Genomic DNA, 18,211 nt, shown 5'->3' with positions numbered 1-18,211 from the left:
TCACATGACGTCATATTTGTTCTTCTCTGCTTCCTCTCCAAGGAAGACTTGTGGGAACTCTTCCCACAGGCGCTCATGTCTTTGGCAAAAATTATAATTGCGATGATTCTTGTCGAGATCACGATATTGAACACAATTATTCATCAACGTTGGAATCGTACATTAAGAAAGGCAATTTTATAACCTAAACCTTTAAATGCATCAACCTGGTGCACTTAAAGAAAGATATCTTTAATAACGTGCATCATAACACTGGTTGTAATGGTGATGATGCCTACAAAACGTGGTAAAGAGACCCGTGTTTCAGACGGGTCGAGTGGGTTTGCCGACCTTGCCACACTGAGGACAGTCCGCCCCGGTTGGCAGTTGCACCTGGAGCGTGAAGCAAAGCACCAAGTTCCGTAGCATCGCGGCCCAACACTATGGAGGACATTTGCCCGGCGAGGGTCAGTGAGCGCCGGGTAGAGTCATGAGGGGATCCTCCTACACGGAGAGAAAACACATCGCTGTAAAGGAAAGGGGTGCGCTGGATTCATAACACAAGAGGAAAAAAGTTTCATTGCAAAATTGAAATGAGGCTCAATAATATTTTTATGTCAATAAACACGATAATTGACATAAAATGATTTTTGAGCCGCAAACCATTCATAATAGTTTAAAATTAGATTAATCGCGCAGTTCAACAACCACAAAAATGTGTGTGTGTGTTTTAACATAACAATGGAGGCTTTGTGATGAGAGGGTCCCACCGTGGCAGGGTTGTTGGGGGAAGTGGGGGGGGGGTGGTCAAGGCTTAACGAAGCGTAGCCACTTCATTAGTCAGGACTCTCCTCCTCCCTGTCACTCTCTTGCTGCCTCTCCCTCCCCGCTCACTCGTGGAGCTGCTCTGGCCGGCGCAGGGCTTTGACTCAGCATTGACGAGGATGAGCTTTTGAGGCTGATTACGGTTGTTTGCTGTAGTTTCTCAGCTCGGTACCGCACGCTGTTTGCTCTGAGGTGAGTTGTCTTGTGTTGTCATCCTTCCCGTCCTGTCTGTGACCGCTGACTCACAGGCATCTTCTCTCCGCTGAGCTGCAGTTTTCGGCACTCGGCACTCTCAGGCAGGCCGTTGATGAACTACTGAGGATTTTACTGGTTTTCAAGGTTTCTAGAGGACGCAGAGATCTTCTGCCTCTCAGATTAATCTCATCACTCTGCATGATGACATCAGTGGAAATCCCCACGCGGCTGGAAGTTTCACAAACCATTTGTGCTGCACAATGTGGGGTTTATATGGGGTGATATATGTGCGGAGCAGGGGGGATGGGGGGGGGGGGGGAACTATTTCCTCAGCTGTGTTGACCACATTATCAGTGTTATTAGGATCTAGTGCTAGTGATTGCTTTCTCCCCCCACCCACCGCCTCTCTTTGTCAAACGCACACCCTCGGGAACGGTTGAGCGGGTAATCCTTCACATCCTGTGTGGGAAAGAGCCGAGAGCAGCACTCAGACTGACCTCATCACTTCCTCGTGAGAAAGTGTGATCCACTAAAACTCCAGAAACGACAACAACAACATCCCGGCTGTTTTTTTTACCCAGAGGGCTGAGCATATATCCTGTTCAGCTGTCCTCTAACCTTCCTCCACACCTATTCAACTGTCACAGCTGATTCTGTGTTTGATGTCTGGCATACTTGATGATGCATGAATACAAGGAAAAGATGAATGTAGAGCTGCATGTGTACTGTAGATGGAGGAGCCACCATGTCTGAAATCTGTACAAAGACTTTCTGGGATCGGTTTGTCCTGAGTGAAGCTTGAGTCACAGTGTGAAGCCAGTCGAGCTCATTCACAGGGTTTCTCATGTCTTCATCATGAATCCTATTGCTTTAAGAAAAGCAATAGGTACGAAATTATCATCCAAAAAAAGCTGAAGAGAGAGAGAAGCACAAATATTATCTAAACCTGTATATTTTAAAGTTTGAGGGTTGATTGCTCATCGTGCTCAGAGTTTTGGTCCGGCTGCTCTTTGTGGAAGTTCTGTTGGATTCTAAGATTTGTTTCCACCTGTAGACACGACTTATTTATCACACGGCTCATAAATCACCAAAGAATCTCCCAATAGGCGCATTGCATTATTTTTGGTAACAAGAGCGAGTTAGAGCTGCGTAGGAACAATACTTGTTACAATGCCATTTTGATAAAATCCTACTTTAACAAAAATAAATGACAACATTACTCGCACTTATTTTTCAGCTCCTTTACGCATACTGAAGTCAAGCCTCTCAAAATACAACGCGCGCACACACACACACACACACACACAACCGTAGGTAATGAAATTATGTATTAAATGACGAGACATTTTTCAGATCTCGACGTGTCTGAAAGTATTGAGGTTGGGTTCGTGCCCTGCAGACGACCACCTGGATGTTTTTACTCTCTCTGAACTGTAATGTGATGAATGGATCTCCTCTCTTTGACTCTACTCTTTGACTCTACTCTTTGACTCTACTCTTTGACTCTACTCTTTGACTCTACTCTTTGACTCTACTCTTTGACTCTACTCTTTGACTCTACTCTTTGACTCTACTCTTGACTCTACTCTTTGACTCTACTCTTTGACTCTACTCTTTGACTCTACTCTTTGACTCTACTCTTTGACTCTACTCTTTGACTCTACTCTTTGACTCAACTCTTTGACTCTACTCTTTGACTCAACTCTTTGACTCTACTATTTGACTCTACTCTTTGACTCTTCTCTTTGACTCTTCTCTCTGACTCTTCTCTCTGACTCTTCTCTCTGACTCTACTCTCTGACTCTTCTCGTTGACTCCTCTTGGACTCTTCTCTCTGACTCTACTCTCTGACTCTACTCTCTGACTCTACTCTCTGACTCTTCTCTGTCTTCTCTCCACAGGATGAAGAAGTGAATCCTCTCTGATCGCAGTCATGGCTGTCCAGGCGGGCATCCAGGTAAGCTCCCCTCACTGTGGATTAGGTTTGCTTTGATTGGTCAGAGCAGAAATGTTAGTGCATCATGGGTATTGTTAGGAGTAAGAATACACAGCTGGCTGTATCTTCATCAGTTCATCAGTCTCTACTTTGCAGTCCTTATTGTAGGGCCCTTTTGGGTTAATGTACATCTGCAGGCAGAGTCTCCACTCTGTGGAGGAATCTCTCCGACTGAGCTAGAGTTATTCTGTGAAATAAAGACGTGCAGACATCTGCCCCCACCTGTGTTGCAGCACGGCCACATGTTGTTGCTGTGCATGTCTAACGTTCCTCTGCTCGGACCCCGAGGAGTTTCTCCGCACATGTTTTCGGGGAGTGGGTGGAATGAAGCACTTTTCCCTCTGTCCCTCCCAGCAACGAGATGTCATCGTCCCAAACCCCAAAACAACAAACGTATCATGTTACACATTTGTCTCGGCGGCTCGCTGAGCTTTTCTCTCATCTGGTTTGGAAAGTCCCCCACCCGCCTCGGACTGTGGATATGCAGAATATGTATCCCAGTACTACACGTAACATGTGGCAGGAAACTGTTGAGCTGATTAAATCCCAAAGATGGTGTTAATGAGGTTTGTCTATACATTCTCCAGGCTGCCACGTTTCCACGAGTAGTTCACATCAGAGCTGCAAACTATTAACTATCAATCAATCAGCAACTATTTTGATAATCGAGTGTTAAAAGAAAATATATATAAAAATTATCTTATTAATATTTTCTGCTTTCGTTACTCTGACGGTAAACCTGATATCTGAGTTTTGAAGATCTCATCTTAGGCTTTCTGAAACGCTGATTGGCGTCTTTCAGCTTTTTCTGATGTTTATAAATCACACGACTTTCTATTAATGGAGAAAATAATGGAAAATGAAAACAGTCGTTATTTGTAGCCCTCATCCACACATAATGACCCTTCAGGGATCATTCCTGGTTCATTAAAACAACAATGGTCAGTTTTTTAATTGGCATCTCTATAGAAGATGAAGAGCTAATGTAATGAAAGTTGGTCTGTCATACATTATATTTACATATTCAGATAATGCATGTTTGTAGAACACAGAAGAAGAAATCAAGTATATAGTGTATGTTAACTCTGCAGAGACTCTGGTGAGGCTGCATAGACTCTGGTGAGGCTGCATAGACTCTGGTGAGGCTGCATAGACTCTGGTGAGGCTGCAGAGACTCTGGTGAGGCTGCAGATACTCTGGTGAGGCTGCATATACTCTGGTGAGGTTGCAGATACTCTGGTGAGGCTGCAGAGACTCTGGTGCAGAGACTCTGGTGAGGCTGCAGAGACTCTGGTGAGGCTGCATAGACTCTGGTGAGGCTGCATAGACTCTGGTGAGGCTGCAGAGACTCTGGTGAGGCTGCAGATACTCTGGTGAGGCTGCAGATACTCTGGTGAGGTTGCAGATACTCTGGTGAGGCTGCAGATACTCTGGTGAGGTTGCAGATACTCTGGTGAGGCTGCAGAGACTCTGGTGCAGAGACTCTGGTGAGGCTGCAGAGACTCTGGTGCAGAGACTCTGGTGCAGAGACTCTGGTGAGGCTGCAGAGACTCTGGTGCAGAGACTCTGGTGCAGAGACTCTGGTGAGGCTGCAGAGACTCTGGTGCAGAGACTCTGGTGAGGCTGCAGAGACACTGGTGCAGAGACTCTGGTGAGGCTGCAGAGACTCTGGTGCAGAGACTCTGGTGAGGCTGCAGAGACACTGGTGCAGAGACTCTGGTGAGGCTGCAGAGACTCTGGTGCAGAGACTCTGGTGAGGCTGCAGAGACACTGGTGCAGAGACTCTGGTGAGGCTGCAGAGACTGGTGCAGAGACTCTGGTGAGGCTGCAGAGACTCTGGTGCAGAGACTCTGGTGAGGCTGCAGAGACACTGGTGCAGAGACTCTGGTGAGGCTGCCTGGTGCAGAGACTCTGGTGAGGCTGCAGAGCTTCACTGCTCATGTGGAGCACAGTCACATTCAATAACTGCTCACACTGACTGCTCCGCTCACCCATGCTCACCCATCTATGCACTCATCGGAGTATAAGTAGCATTTGTGCTCAACTATTAATGCAACAGTACAGCATTCTGTGCAATCTAATGTCTGCAGGTTTTGGTCTCGTGCCTCTGATGTCTGACTCTCAAATCTTTTGTGAGGCTGCACAGTTTTGCTGAGGGGTTAAAACATTTTCACCTGGTGAGGTTAGGAAACACACACACACACACACACACACACACACACACACAGAAAATAAGGCAGCGTAGTGGCACAGTTTAGAAGTTACGTAAAAGACAAGCGCGCAGATAATCCAGCCCACTCTCACATTCAGACTCACAGAGAGCATTGTAATGTGGGTTGTAATCCTGGCCTGCATGTTACTATTTACGCTTTAGGAATTTATCTGATGCTCTTAACCTGAGCCACTTATACCAAGGGAGACTAAACTCCTGAAACAATAAACTGCAGGAAGGTCAAAGAGAACGTGGAAGAAATGAGCATGAGTGTGATTTATGATCCATCATCTGTTATTACACAACATGTTCTTCAGGTCCAGGGTTCATACGACGCCTGAAAACATGAGACGAAATGTTATTTCAGCTACAACTACAAGTTACATTTAGATCAACTTAAACCTTTCTGCTCCTTTTCCATGTGAATAATTGTTTCCTTTGTATGATAAAGACTTGTATAATGTCTGAGGAAGTCAAACACTGCGATGTGGGGTTTGATGGAAAAGGGCATTTAGGCCGCAGGGGGTTCTGTTGAGTTGCATCATGGGATTTGTAGGACCCAGAGTTTTTGGAGCTGGACTCGTCGGTACGAGGGACTGACAGTCGGCACATCTTCACCGCTGCTCCTTTGATCTGGATCAGTTTTTAGCCGAGCGAGAGACGAGTCCTGAAGTCTCTGTATCTTTAAGACGAGTCAAAGATCTTAACATTTTGTTCTACGACATTCAATAAATCAGTGAATTTTGAAAAAGGAGATTTTATACAATAATCCCGTTCTGAGGGAACCAGGGACGACCGCTCGTCTTCAGTTTACAATGAATCTATTGGAAAGATTAAGTTTCTCTTAAATAAAAATGGTTTAACGTTAAGTGTTGTGGCCACATTTCAAACTGGATGTAGACTCGCTGTCACTCTGCTAACTTTCTCTCTCTCTCACACACGCACACACACACACACACACACACACTCTCTCTGTGCGTGTCCTGTTTCCCATTCACTGTCTCATTATTGCTCCTCGACATGTGATGGACACGTAGATTAAAGGCTGTATCTTAAACAGATGTCGGGGGTGGTCGTCAGGACAGAGTTATGTAATGTCTGGACGAGTGACTCGGTGCACAAACATCTGCTTTCTGGATCTCTGGATCTCCCGCTGCCTGCAAACAATTAAAGTTTGAGAAAAGGCACATTTGAAATGTGAGGTGCAGGTTGTTTGTGAGGAACAGAAGATTTGTGTTTCTGCTGCAGTTACATATTTTACTTTAATGTCTCAATAGGAAGTTTGAGCTGCATGTGAACAGAAGGCCAGTGTAGTTGAATAACTAATCGGCCCTGCGTCACTAACGTCCCTCCTCTCATTTACAGGTTTGGTTCGGCGAGAAGTTCGATGCTCCACTGCTGTGCCCCCTTAGCCCCCGTAGCCCGTTAGCACAGCGACACGGCCCAGGCCTCACAGACGTCTTCCAGTACGACCAGTGGCTGGCCGTGAGACATGAGGCCACCCTGGTGCCCCTGCAGGAGGACCTGGCCATATGGCTCACCGGCATGTTGGGTAAGAGCTCTGTCTGGTGTCAGGACTGTAGTTTAGTTTCAGGTACAAATACAAACCTGTGAATCCAGTTTCCCCCTCGAGGAGAACACTGCAGCACGTTGATGCTGCACAGAAACGGAAGTGGAACAGAACCCACTATTATCCTGACCCCCATTGTCCCCGAGGACACAAAGTGGCGCCGTTATTGATGCTGGTTAAAGAACGTTTTCTCGTAAAGTCTGAACTTGAGTTATTGTTTGGTGATGACCTGTATCCCACATGTTCCGCCGCTCTGATGGATAACGTTTCACGCCCGAGGCTGTCGTGTGTAAAATAAACTTTTGTGTAGCGATCTTTTGTCACTATTATAGTTCAGTTCACACGGCCTTTGTTGGGTTTATATGGGCGGTGATTTACAATACGGGGGCGTGGGAGCGCCGTAAGAGTCTGACGAGCCGAGGAAAACACATCTGAGCTCAGGGTTAGGGTTAGAGCTTCATCTTATATATGTAACACCTCATCTTATATATCTTTATACATGTAACACCTCCTCATCTTATATATCTTTATATATGTAACACCTCCTCATCTTATATATCTTTATATATGTAACACCTCCTCATCTTATATATCTTTATATATGTAACACGTCATCTTGTATATCTTTATATATGTAACACCTCCTCATCTTATATATCTTTATATATGTAACACCTCATCTTATATATATCTTTATATATGTAACACCTCATCTTATATATCTTTATATATGTAACACCTCCTCATCTTTATATCTTTATATATGTAACACCTCCTCATCTTTATATATGTAACACCTCCTCATCTTTATATCTTTATATATGTAACACCTCCTCATCTTTATATCTTTATATATGTAACACCTCCTCATCTTTATATCTTTATATATGTAACACCTCCTCATCTTTATATCTTTATATATGTAACACCTCCTCATCTTATATATCTTTATATATGTAACACCTCATCTTATATATCTTTATATATGTAACACCTCCTCATCTTTATATATGTAACACCTCCTCATCTTTATATCTTTATATATGTAACACCTCCTCATCTTATATATCTTTATATATGTAACACCTCCTCATCTTTATATCTTTATATATGTAACACCTCCTCATCTTTATATATGTAACACCTCCTCATCTTATATATCTTTATATATGTAACACCTCCTCATCTTATATATCTTTATATATGTAACACCTCATCTTTATATATGTAACACCTCCTCATCTTTATATCTTTATATATGTAACACCTCCTCTTATATATCTTTATATATGTAACACCTCCTCATCTTATATATCTTTATATATGTAACACCTCCTCATCTTTATATATGTAACACCTCCTCATCTTTATATCTTTATATATGTAACACCTCCTCTTATATATCTTTATATATGTAACACCTCCTCATCTTTATATCTTTATATATGTAACACCTCATCTTATATATCTTTATATATGTAACACCTCCTCATCTTATATATCTTTATATATGTAACACCTCCTCATCTTTATATATGTAACACCTCCTCATCTTTATATCTTTATATATGTAACACCTCCTCATCTTATATATCTTTATATATGTAACACCTCCTCATCTTTATATCTTTATATATGTAACACCTCCTCATCTTATATATCTTTATATATGTAACACCTCCTCATCTTTATATATGTAACACCTCCTCATCTTTATATCTTTATATATGTAACACCTCCTCATCTTATATATCTTTATATATGTAACACCTCCTCATCTTTATATCGTTATATATGTAACACCTCCTCATCTTATATATCTTTATATATGTAACACCTCCTCATCTTATATATGTAACACCTCCTCATCTTATATATCTTTATATATGTAACACCTCCTCATCTTATATATCTTTATATATGTAACACCTCATCTTATATATCTTTATATATGTAACACCGCCTCATCTTTACATCTTTATATATGTAACACCTCCTCATCTTTATATCTTTATATATGTAACACCTCATCTTATATATCTTTATATATGTAACACCTCCTCATCTTATATATCTTTATATATGTAAACACCTCATCTTATATATCTTTATATATGTAACACCTCCTCATCTTATATATCTTTATATATGTAACACCTCCTCATCTTTATATCTTTATATATGTAACACCTCCTCATCTTTATATATGTAACACCTCCTCATCTTTATATCTTTATATATGTAACACCTCCTCATCTTTATATCTTTATATATGTAACACCTCCTCATCTTTATATCTTTATATATGTAACACCTCATCTTTATATCTTTATATATGTAACACCTCCTCATCTTTATATCTTTATATATGTAACACCTCCTCATCTTATATATCTTTATATATGTAACACCTCCTCATCTTATATATCTTTATATATGTAGCTCCTCCTCATCTTTATATATGTAACACCTCATCTTTATATCTTTATATATGTAACACCTCCTCATCTTTATATCTTTATATATGTAACACCTCTTCATCTTTATATCTTTATATATGTAACACCTCCTCATCTTATATATCTTTATATATGTAACACCTCCTCATCTTTATATATGTAACACCTCCTCATCTTATATATCTTTATATATGTAACACCTCATCTTTATATATGTAACACCTCCTCATCTTTATATCTTTATATATGTAACACCTCATCTTTATATCTTTATATATGTAACACCTCCTCATCTTATATATCTTTATATATGTAACACCTCCTCATCTTGTATATCTTTATATGTAACACCTCCTCATCTTTATATATGTAACACCTCCTCATCTTTATATCTTTATATATGTAACACCTCCTCATCTTATATATCTTTATATATGTAACACCTCCTCATCTTTATATCTTTATATATGTAACACCTCTTCATCTTTATATCTTTATATATGTAACACCTCCTCATCTTATATATCTTTATATATGTAACACCTCCTCATCTTATATATCTTTATATATGTAACACCTCCTCATCTTTATATATGTAACACCTCCTCATCTTTATATATGTAACACCTCCTCATCTTTATATCTTTATATATGTAACACCTCCTCATCTTTATATCTTTATATATGTAACACCTCCTCATCTTTATATCTTTATATATGTAACACCTGCTCATCTTTATATCTTTATATATGTAACACCTCCTCATCTTATATATCTTTATATATGTAACACCTCCTCATCTTATATATCTTTATATATGTAACACCTCCTCATTTTTATATATGTAACACCTCCTCATCTTTATATCTTTATATATGTAACACCTCATCTTATATATCTTTATATATGTAACACCTCCTCATCTTTATATCTTTATATATGTAACACCTCCTCATCTTATATATCTTTATATATGTAACAGCTCATCTTTATATCTTTATATATGTAACACCTCATCTTGTATATCTTTATACATGTAACACCTCCTCATCTTTATATCTTTATATATGTAACACCTCCTCATCTTATATATCTTTATATATGTAACACCTCCTCATCTTTATATCTTTATATATGTAACACCTCATCTTATATATCTTTATACATGTAACACCTCCTCATCTTTATATCTTTATATATGTAACACCTCCTCATCTTTATATCTTTATATATGTAACACCTCCTCATCTTATATATCTTTATATATGTAACACCTCCTCATCTTATATATCTTTATATATGTAACACCTCCTCATCTTTATATATGTAACACCTCCTCATCTTTATATATGTAACACCTCCTCATCTTATATATCTTTATATATGTAACACCTCCTCATCTTTATATCTTTATATATGTAACACCTCATCTTATATATCTTTATATATGTAACACCTCCTCATCTTATATATCTTTATATATGTAACACCTCCTCATCTTTATATCTTTATATATGTAACACCTCCTCATCTTTATATCTTTATATATGTAACACCTCCTCATCTTATATATCTTTATATATGTAACACCTCCTCATCTTTATATCTTTATATATGTAACACCTCCTCATCTTATATATCTTTATATATGTAACACCTCCTCATCTTTATATCTTTATATATGTAACACCTCATCTTATATATCTTTATATATGTAACACCTCCTCTTATATATCTTTATATATGTAACACCTCCTCATCTTATATATCTTTATATATGTAACACCTCCTCATCTTATATATCTTTATATATGTAACACCTCCTCATCTTATATATCTTTATATATGTAACACCTCCTCATCTTTATATATGTAACACCTCCTCATCTTTATATATGTAACACCTCCTCATCTTTATATCTTTATATATGTAACACCTCCTCATCTTTATATCTTTATATATGTAACACCTCCTCATCTTATATATCTTTTATATATGTAACACCTCCTCATCTTTATATATGTAACACCTCCTCATCTTTATATATGTAACACCTCCTCATCTTTATATATGTAACACCTCCTCATCTTTATATATGTAACACCTCTTCATCTTTATATCTTTATATATGTAACACCTCCTCATCTTATATATCTTTATATATGTAACACCTCATCATCTTGTAACTTTGTCATGCAGGATCTTTACTTGTTTTCAGAATTCAGTATTAAATGTGTGTTGTGATTATTTTTCTCTTGTAGATTTCAAACTAAGCTCCTTGTGCTGCATGTTGTGTTGTTTCCAGGCGAGGAGGTGAGAGCAGAGTTCTTCATGGAGGAGCTGAATAACGGCGTGAAGCTGTGCCAGCTCATTGGCGCGCTGCAGACTAAGATGTCCCAGAGCTGCCCCTCAGCAGTCTGCAAGGTGAGTCAGACACATGCGAGCCGGTCGCCCAGAGGCCGCCTTCATGCTCACATGGGGGGGGGGGGGCTGCAGGTCACAGCGTGGACACATCTGAAGTTCAGTTTGCACGCATGAGCCTCCAAACCTGTTTACATCTCTCTCCTTTTTTTGTGGTTTTCAATCCATGATGCTGATTGAGTTTATTTCCTGACAGCTGTTCCCCACAAGGAAGATTGCATGTAAGCGTGACGCCTCTCCAGGTTCCTTCTTCGCTCGCGACAACACCGCCAACTTCCTGGCGTGGTGTCGCCACGCCGGCGTGGAGGAGACCTACCTGTTTGAGTCCGAGGGCCTCGGTAAGAGCTGCTGCTGCACACTGAAGCTTGTCATGAATATAGAAGCAGCTCATCCTCTAGAAGAGTGACCCATGTCTGAGTCCATGTGACCTTTGAGGTGGTTCTGGGCTGACCTGATGTACACTTTGTCTCTGTTATATAAGAAACATAAACTAATTATCCAAGCAAGCAGAACTAACTCCCAACAGAGAGTGTGACCAATAAAAGATTGACCAGATAACTCTCACACAGTTTCCCTGCGAGGTCGCTGTCTACTAGTCACCTTTTATTTCTTCAGCGTTATTTGAGTCCAAGACCGTTTTAATGTCAGGCCAAAAAGAAGTTGAGAGTGAAATGAAGCCGGAACAAATCCTTGAGGGGAGACACGATGAATGACATGAATAACTAACAGATATCAGCTGAAACTTCATAACTCGCATTAACACAATCTTTATATTAACAGTTTTGTGAGACTTTTGTTGAATGTAGGGGAAATGTACACAAACACACAGAGTTAGTAAAATAAACTCAATGTGGATTTAGATGTTTTCTTTTCAAATAATGATTTTGTACAAAGACAGATCTGTGCACATGAACACATGATGAGTGTAAAGCAGACGGTGGTTGTAAGCTCCTGATAATAACTGCACAGCTCTGTTGTTTAAGCCGTTCTTCTTAATGACTTAATAGGATCTGTTGTGCAGAGCAATCTCCCGAGTACTCCGTACTGGGATCACTTCATTAGGAAGGGCTCTCCAAAAACCGGATTGGAGCGATTTTAGAAGTAATGCCACACGTCTGCCCTGCTGCATGAATCACCCAGCAGCCCCTGTGGGAGTAACTTTAACTTTATCCTCATAGTGTCACGTTTCTGCACGGAACACGTGCATTTCGTGGCACCTCATCGCTGGCCTTTAGCTTCCTGCTGTCTCTGAGGAAAGCACTCGTGGCTGCTTCACTTTATTAACTGTTCTTGTGTTTTATTCCTCAGTGCTGCACAAGGAGCCTCGGCAGGTTTGTCTCTGTCTGCTGCAGATCGGACGCATCGTCTCCAAGTAAGTCTTTGAACAGCGACGAAGAAGAAGAAGCTGTTGGAGAACATTTCAGAGCCAGAGGTGCACGTTTCACTGTGCTGTGTCCCCAGGTACGGCGTGGAGCCTCCAGTGCTGGTGAAGCTGGAGAAGGAGATCGAGCTGGAGGAGACGCTGCTGATGACGGAGGAGCCCCGTCAGGCCGTCAAAACCTTTAGCGTGTGCTGCCAGCACGGCGGCCTCTACCAGGCGGGGGTGAGTCCTGACTGTCGCTGCAACATACGAATACCAATAAATGTGCAGGCAGTAAAGTGTCTGCAGCTGATCACGCTAGCTTCACGTTAGCATCACGTTAGTGGTCCATGTGCGACCTAGTTGTAGCCGCCCCGCAGGGTGCGACACATCACAGTTGACCACGTGCCGCTCTGAAGCGCCCTCTGACTCACATCACAGCTGACCACGTGACGCTCTGAAGCGCCCTCTGACTCACACACACACACACACACACACACACACACACACACACACACACACACACACAGTGTGTTACTGTGCAGAGGCTCCTCCATCAACACTTTCTAAATTATTTTGTCATTTTTCCCTCCATCCCTGTCGGCGTTCGGTGTTTGTCTCCGTCAGATCGGGTGACACGAGGAGACACGGTCAGAGTTTTACTCCCCGAGGAGATGATCGGGATAAAAATAACTGCACTCACTGAAGCGGAAGGAAGTTTGGATGAAAAAGTCCATTTGTTCCCAAACACATTTTCACACATTGAAATAAGCCGTTTGCACGCTGGAAGAAAAGTCTTCAGTTGATTTAGTTCGATCACTTGCTTCTCATAGATTTTAAATACTGCACGTGTTTCACTGCTGGCTTCAGTGCTGCATTATCATGAGCTCAGTATCGTGGTGGACAAGTGAACAATGGAGCCTCATGTGAGAGAACAACGTATATTTATTTATGCAGCTTATGATTTGTCACAACCTGGCTCGAAAGGAGGTGACAATGAGGGAGACCACACAATCCATAACTTTGCTCTATGGTTTAATTAAGTAAATGAAAGACACACAAAGCACAAACACATAATAGCAGGCTCAGGGGAAGAGAGCGAGAAGATCTTGCAGGTGTGCTTTATAGCCTGAGCTCAGGCTGCTCAGATGTGCTGCATCACTGACGAGGTCTCAGCTCCACCATCATCCTCCTGAACACAGGTGAAGAACACAGCCTGGACAGGAAGGACAGGACAGCTGTGAGGCCGTCACAGAGTTAATAACAAGTGTCCCGCCTGTGATGCAATGAAACTAGTTTGTTTTTCTGCTGACATGAAATGTTTATATCGTCCCTGCGTGTCCTCAAATGTCTTCTGAGGTGACTGTGAATGATCCTCTCTTGTCCCTCGCAGGAGCACGGCATGGACGACCCGCCCTGCAACTGTGCCAACAGAGTGTCCATCGAGTACCTGTCAGAGGGACGCTACAGGCTGGGAGACAAGACGCTGTTTATACGGGTGAACACACACACACACACACACACACATACACATACACATACACATACACATACATACATACATACACACACACACACACACACACACACACACACGAGCTACAGAAGGTGAACAATCAGATATAAAAGTATCTTTCTTGCTTCCACAGATGCTTCATGGAAAACATGTGATGGTGCGTGTGGGCGGCGGCTGGGACACGCTGCGCGGCTTCCTGATGAAGTACGACCCGCTGCGGGTGCTGCAGTTCACCACGCTGGAGCAGAAGATCCTGGCCTTTCAGAAAGGCCCCCCCGGCCTGGGAGGACACCATGGCAACGCAGCTCCACCCCCCCCCTCCTCCTGACATGGACCCCCTCGCCGCCGTCAACAACCTCCTCTCCTCCTCCTCCTCTTCCTCCTCCACCTCATCCTCTTCCTCCTCCGCCTGTAAGCCGGCGTCGGCGACCGCCGCAGCTCAGGCTTGTCGGTCCTACACCGCCTCCCCGGCGTGCACGCCCACGCTGCCCAGAAAAGGTGCAGCCATGGTGCCCAAGAAGACCCTGCAGGGGGCCCCTTCCTCCCCCAGGAAGCCCACCCAGCTGCCGCTGCCTGGCCCCCCCACAACCTCCTCCTCTCTGCCCTCCACGCCGTCCCCCAGCCCGGTCTGTCAGGGTGTGCTGCTCCATCGCAGAGCTCTGACTCCATCCCCCGCCCCTGCAGATCCACGACCTGCCGCTAAACTGAAGCTCAGACCATCACCACGCGGTCCCCCCCCTCAGCCCAGGAGCCCCGTCTGCCCCGAACCGTCTTCCAAATGCCCCAAACCCTCCAGCCCCTGCACCTCCCCCATCGCTGCCTCAGCACCTCGTCCCGTCACTGCACCAGTACGGGCGCCCGCTCCTAAAGATGCCCGGCCCCCAACGGGCGCCAGCCAGCGCTCTCGCTTTGTACAGCGCCGTTCGGGCTCCCCGGCCTCGCGCCTCCGTCTAGAGGCCGCCAGGCGGGTGCGAACCGCCACAAGAGCTGCAGCCACGGCAACAAGAGCTGCAGCCACGGCAACAAGAGCTGCAGCCACGGCAACAAGAGCTGCAGCCACGGCCACTCCCCCAACACGGACCCCCACCCCCAGCTCACAGACGGCCTCTCCAGTGCTGCCAAAGTCCCCCTGCTTCCTGCCGAAGAGCAAAGACGTCACAGCCAAAGCCAAGGGGCCGGCCCCGACCAAGGTGGCTGCTGCCCCCCCACGCAGCACTGCTGCCCCCCCACGCAACACTGCTGCCCCCCCACGCAGCACTGCTTCCCCCCCACGCAGCACTGCTTCCCCCCCAGGGCGGGTTCCCCCTCCCCCCGCAGGCAAAGCTAATCAGAAGACTGCAGCCACGGCGCCGAGGGTGGGCCGAAAGCAAGCGGCCGCCACTAACGGGAAGTCGACTGTAAAACCTGCTGCGGCTGCAGGACCGGCCCCCCAGCAGAGCCCCCATGTGAGCGCCGTGAAGAGCAGGAAGACCCCCCAGCACAAGAGCGGCGAGGAGCCTTACTTTGAGATGAGCAGTCGGAGGAGGCAGCGGACGTGAGCAGCTGATCCTCCTTTAATCTCTTCAGTGTTTTGTTTTTTATTGAAGGTTTTAATCCTGGTTTTAAAACTTTTTTTAAGGTCCGTTAAACTGCTTAACATGAAAACTTGCACAACGTTTACATTTTCATTTTTGTTACAAATTATTTCTGACAGAAGAAATAAACACTAACTTCAAAGCTTTATATCCCCCCCCCCCACCCCCCCCCGCTATGAGCTGCAGGATCTACTTCTTCAACGCGTCACAACGTTGTATAAATTATGTTTGGGGGGGTCGGACCCTCCTGTCTGTGCCTTCATCAATAACCTGAGCGGCATTAGAATGTATTAGATGGTCGGGGGGGTTAACGGTTTTTACTGAATTGCACAGTGTGACTCGAGTCGCAGATGAACTACTGAACAAACTAACAAAGTCTGAAACCTTTTAGAGCAGGCTCCTCGTTTTCTATGGTTTCTAACGTGTGTGTTCAAGTCTAGTTTTCTATGTGGTGTGTGTGTATATATGTATATGTATATGTATACATGTATATGTGTATATATATATACATATATATATATATATATATCTATATCTATCTCTCTATCTCTCTATCAGTGAGGCTTTTTTCTTGTTTGGCACTTTACAGAAACCACCGTGTTCGTCAGTTTGAATATCTTTGTGTCTCTTGTTCCAGAATCCTTTTTGTCATTTCGAATAATAAATGTACAAATGTTTTAAAGTTTAACTCGGATAACTTTGTCTTCTTTCACACGTTCAGCACTAACTGTATTGCTCCCTTTAATGTCTCAATGATCCCCAGAACTGAAATACTAACGAGTGTAAAAACAAGTAAAAGTATGAAACAATATTAAGAGTTTTAACCCTTTCACTCACAGAGGTCACTACAGTGGACCGCTATTCAACCTCTGTGTTCTTGTATGTGCAGGGTTTTGATGGTATAGTTGCACATCAGCCACTAAAGTGATCTGCATCATCCCGTACTCTGCTACTCAGTAACCAGCTGTAAGTACAAGATACATTTCTCAAAACCAAGATGGCCGACAGACCGCCAAAAACTTCCAGTCGCTCATCAAGATCTTGCTAACCCTTCTATGGAAAGAGACCCTCGCAGTTATAACAATGTTGGTGACATCAAGTAACAACTAAGGAATCATATAATTCATAAAGTATTGATTTTATATTTGGGAGGAAATTACAATTGATCATCTGTCCACTAAAGTGGATGTCATGCATCATCACTGTTCAGCTATATGTCAACTACAATATTGCTACTGTTGTTGAGTAAACTTCATGTGCAGTAACTTTTTGGCTGTAATTCCATTTATTTATGTTATTAGAATCAGTATCTGGTGTGACCACCATATAGAGACATGAACATTGAATTCACTGGCAACAGCTCTGCTGGACATCCATGCAGCCGGCGTGCCTGCCTGCCTGCAGCCGGGGTGCCTGCCTGCCTGCAGCCGGGGTGCCTGCCTGCCTGCAGCCGGGGTGCCTGCCTGCCTGCAGCCGGCGTGCCTGCCTGCCTGCAGCCGGCCTGCCTGCCTGCCTGCAGCCGGCCTGCCTGCCTGCCTGCAGCCGGCCTGCCTGCCTGCAGCCGGCCTGCCTGCCTGCAGCCGGCCTGCCTGCCTGCCTGCCTGCAGCCGGCCTGCCCTGCCTGCCTGCCTGCCTGCAGCCGGCGTGCCTGCAGCTCAAAAATTACAACATCTGTGGCTTTGTGCTGAGTGATGAAGCTGCACGTTAGAGCCTTTTACTGTGAGCAGCCTCAGACACACCTGTGCAGTAATCCTGCAGTGTTGTTTATATTTGTGGTCAGTGTAAGAAGTTACTGTAACAGAGACGGACAGTCTAACTTTATGTCAGGTGTGTGTGTAGGAAACTCTTTCCATGTATTCCATGTGCTCTATAGAGGAGAGTGAAATAGAGAGTATTCCTAAATGGTGTTTTGGATATGTATGCACATTTTCTTTATATATACATATATCATTTTATAGTTTTCACATCTTTATATATGATTGTATTCATTTGTTTGTAAAATACATATTTCTTCAGTTGAAAACAAAAATGCATGCTGTCCGCCTCAGTAGTTTCCTGTAGTAAAATGTACTTGATGATAAACAGATGAATAATTTTAACCC

General features: G+C 43.3%; 1 protein-coding gene across 1 annotated transcript; it reads left to right on the top strand.

The window, feature by feature from the left end:
* Positions 1-879: 879 nt before the first annotated feature.
* On the top strand, positions 880-17,537 carry gas2l3 (growth arrest-specific 2 like 3). Its single transcript, XM_029462472.1, is given in 10 exon segments — positions 880-996; positions 2,901-2,956; positions 6,573-6,759; positions 11,544-11,662; positions 11,856-11,997; positions 12,968-13,031; positions 13,121-13,262; positions 14,413-14,517; positions 14,669-14,863; positions 14,865-17,537. Coding segments are annotated over 9 exon segments (2,187 nt in total). The 5' UTR covers positions 880-996; positions 2,901-2,932; the 3' UTR covers positions 16,074-17,537.
* Positions 17,538-18,211: the final 674 nt, after the last annotated feature.

The sequence above is a fragment of the Cottoperca gobio genome, chromosome 23 (assembly GCF_900634415.1).
Source record: "Cottoperca gobio chromosome 23, fCotGob3.1, whole genome shotgun sequence".
Taxonomy (NCBI): Eukaryota; Metazoa; Chordata; class Actinopteri; order Perciformes; family Bovichtidae; genus Cottoperca; species Cottoperca gobio.
This window is presented reverse-complemented; position numbering and strand designations above follow the sequence as displayed.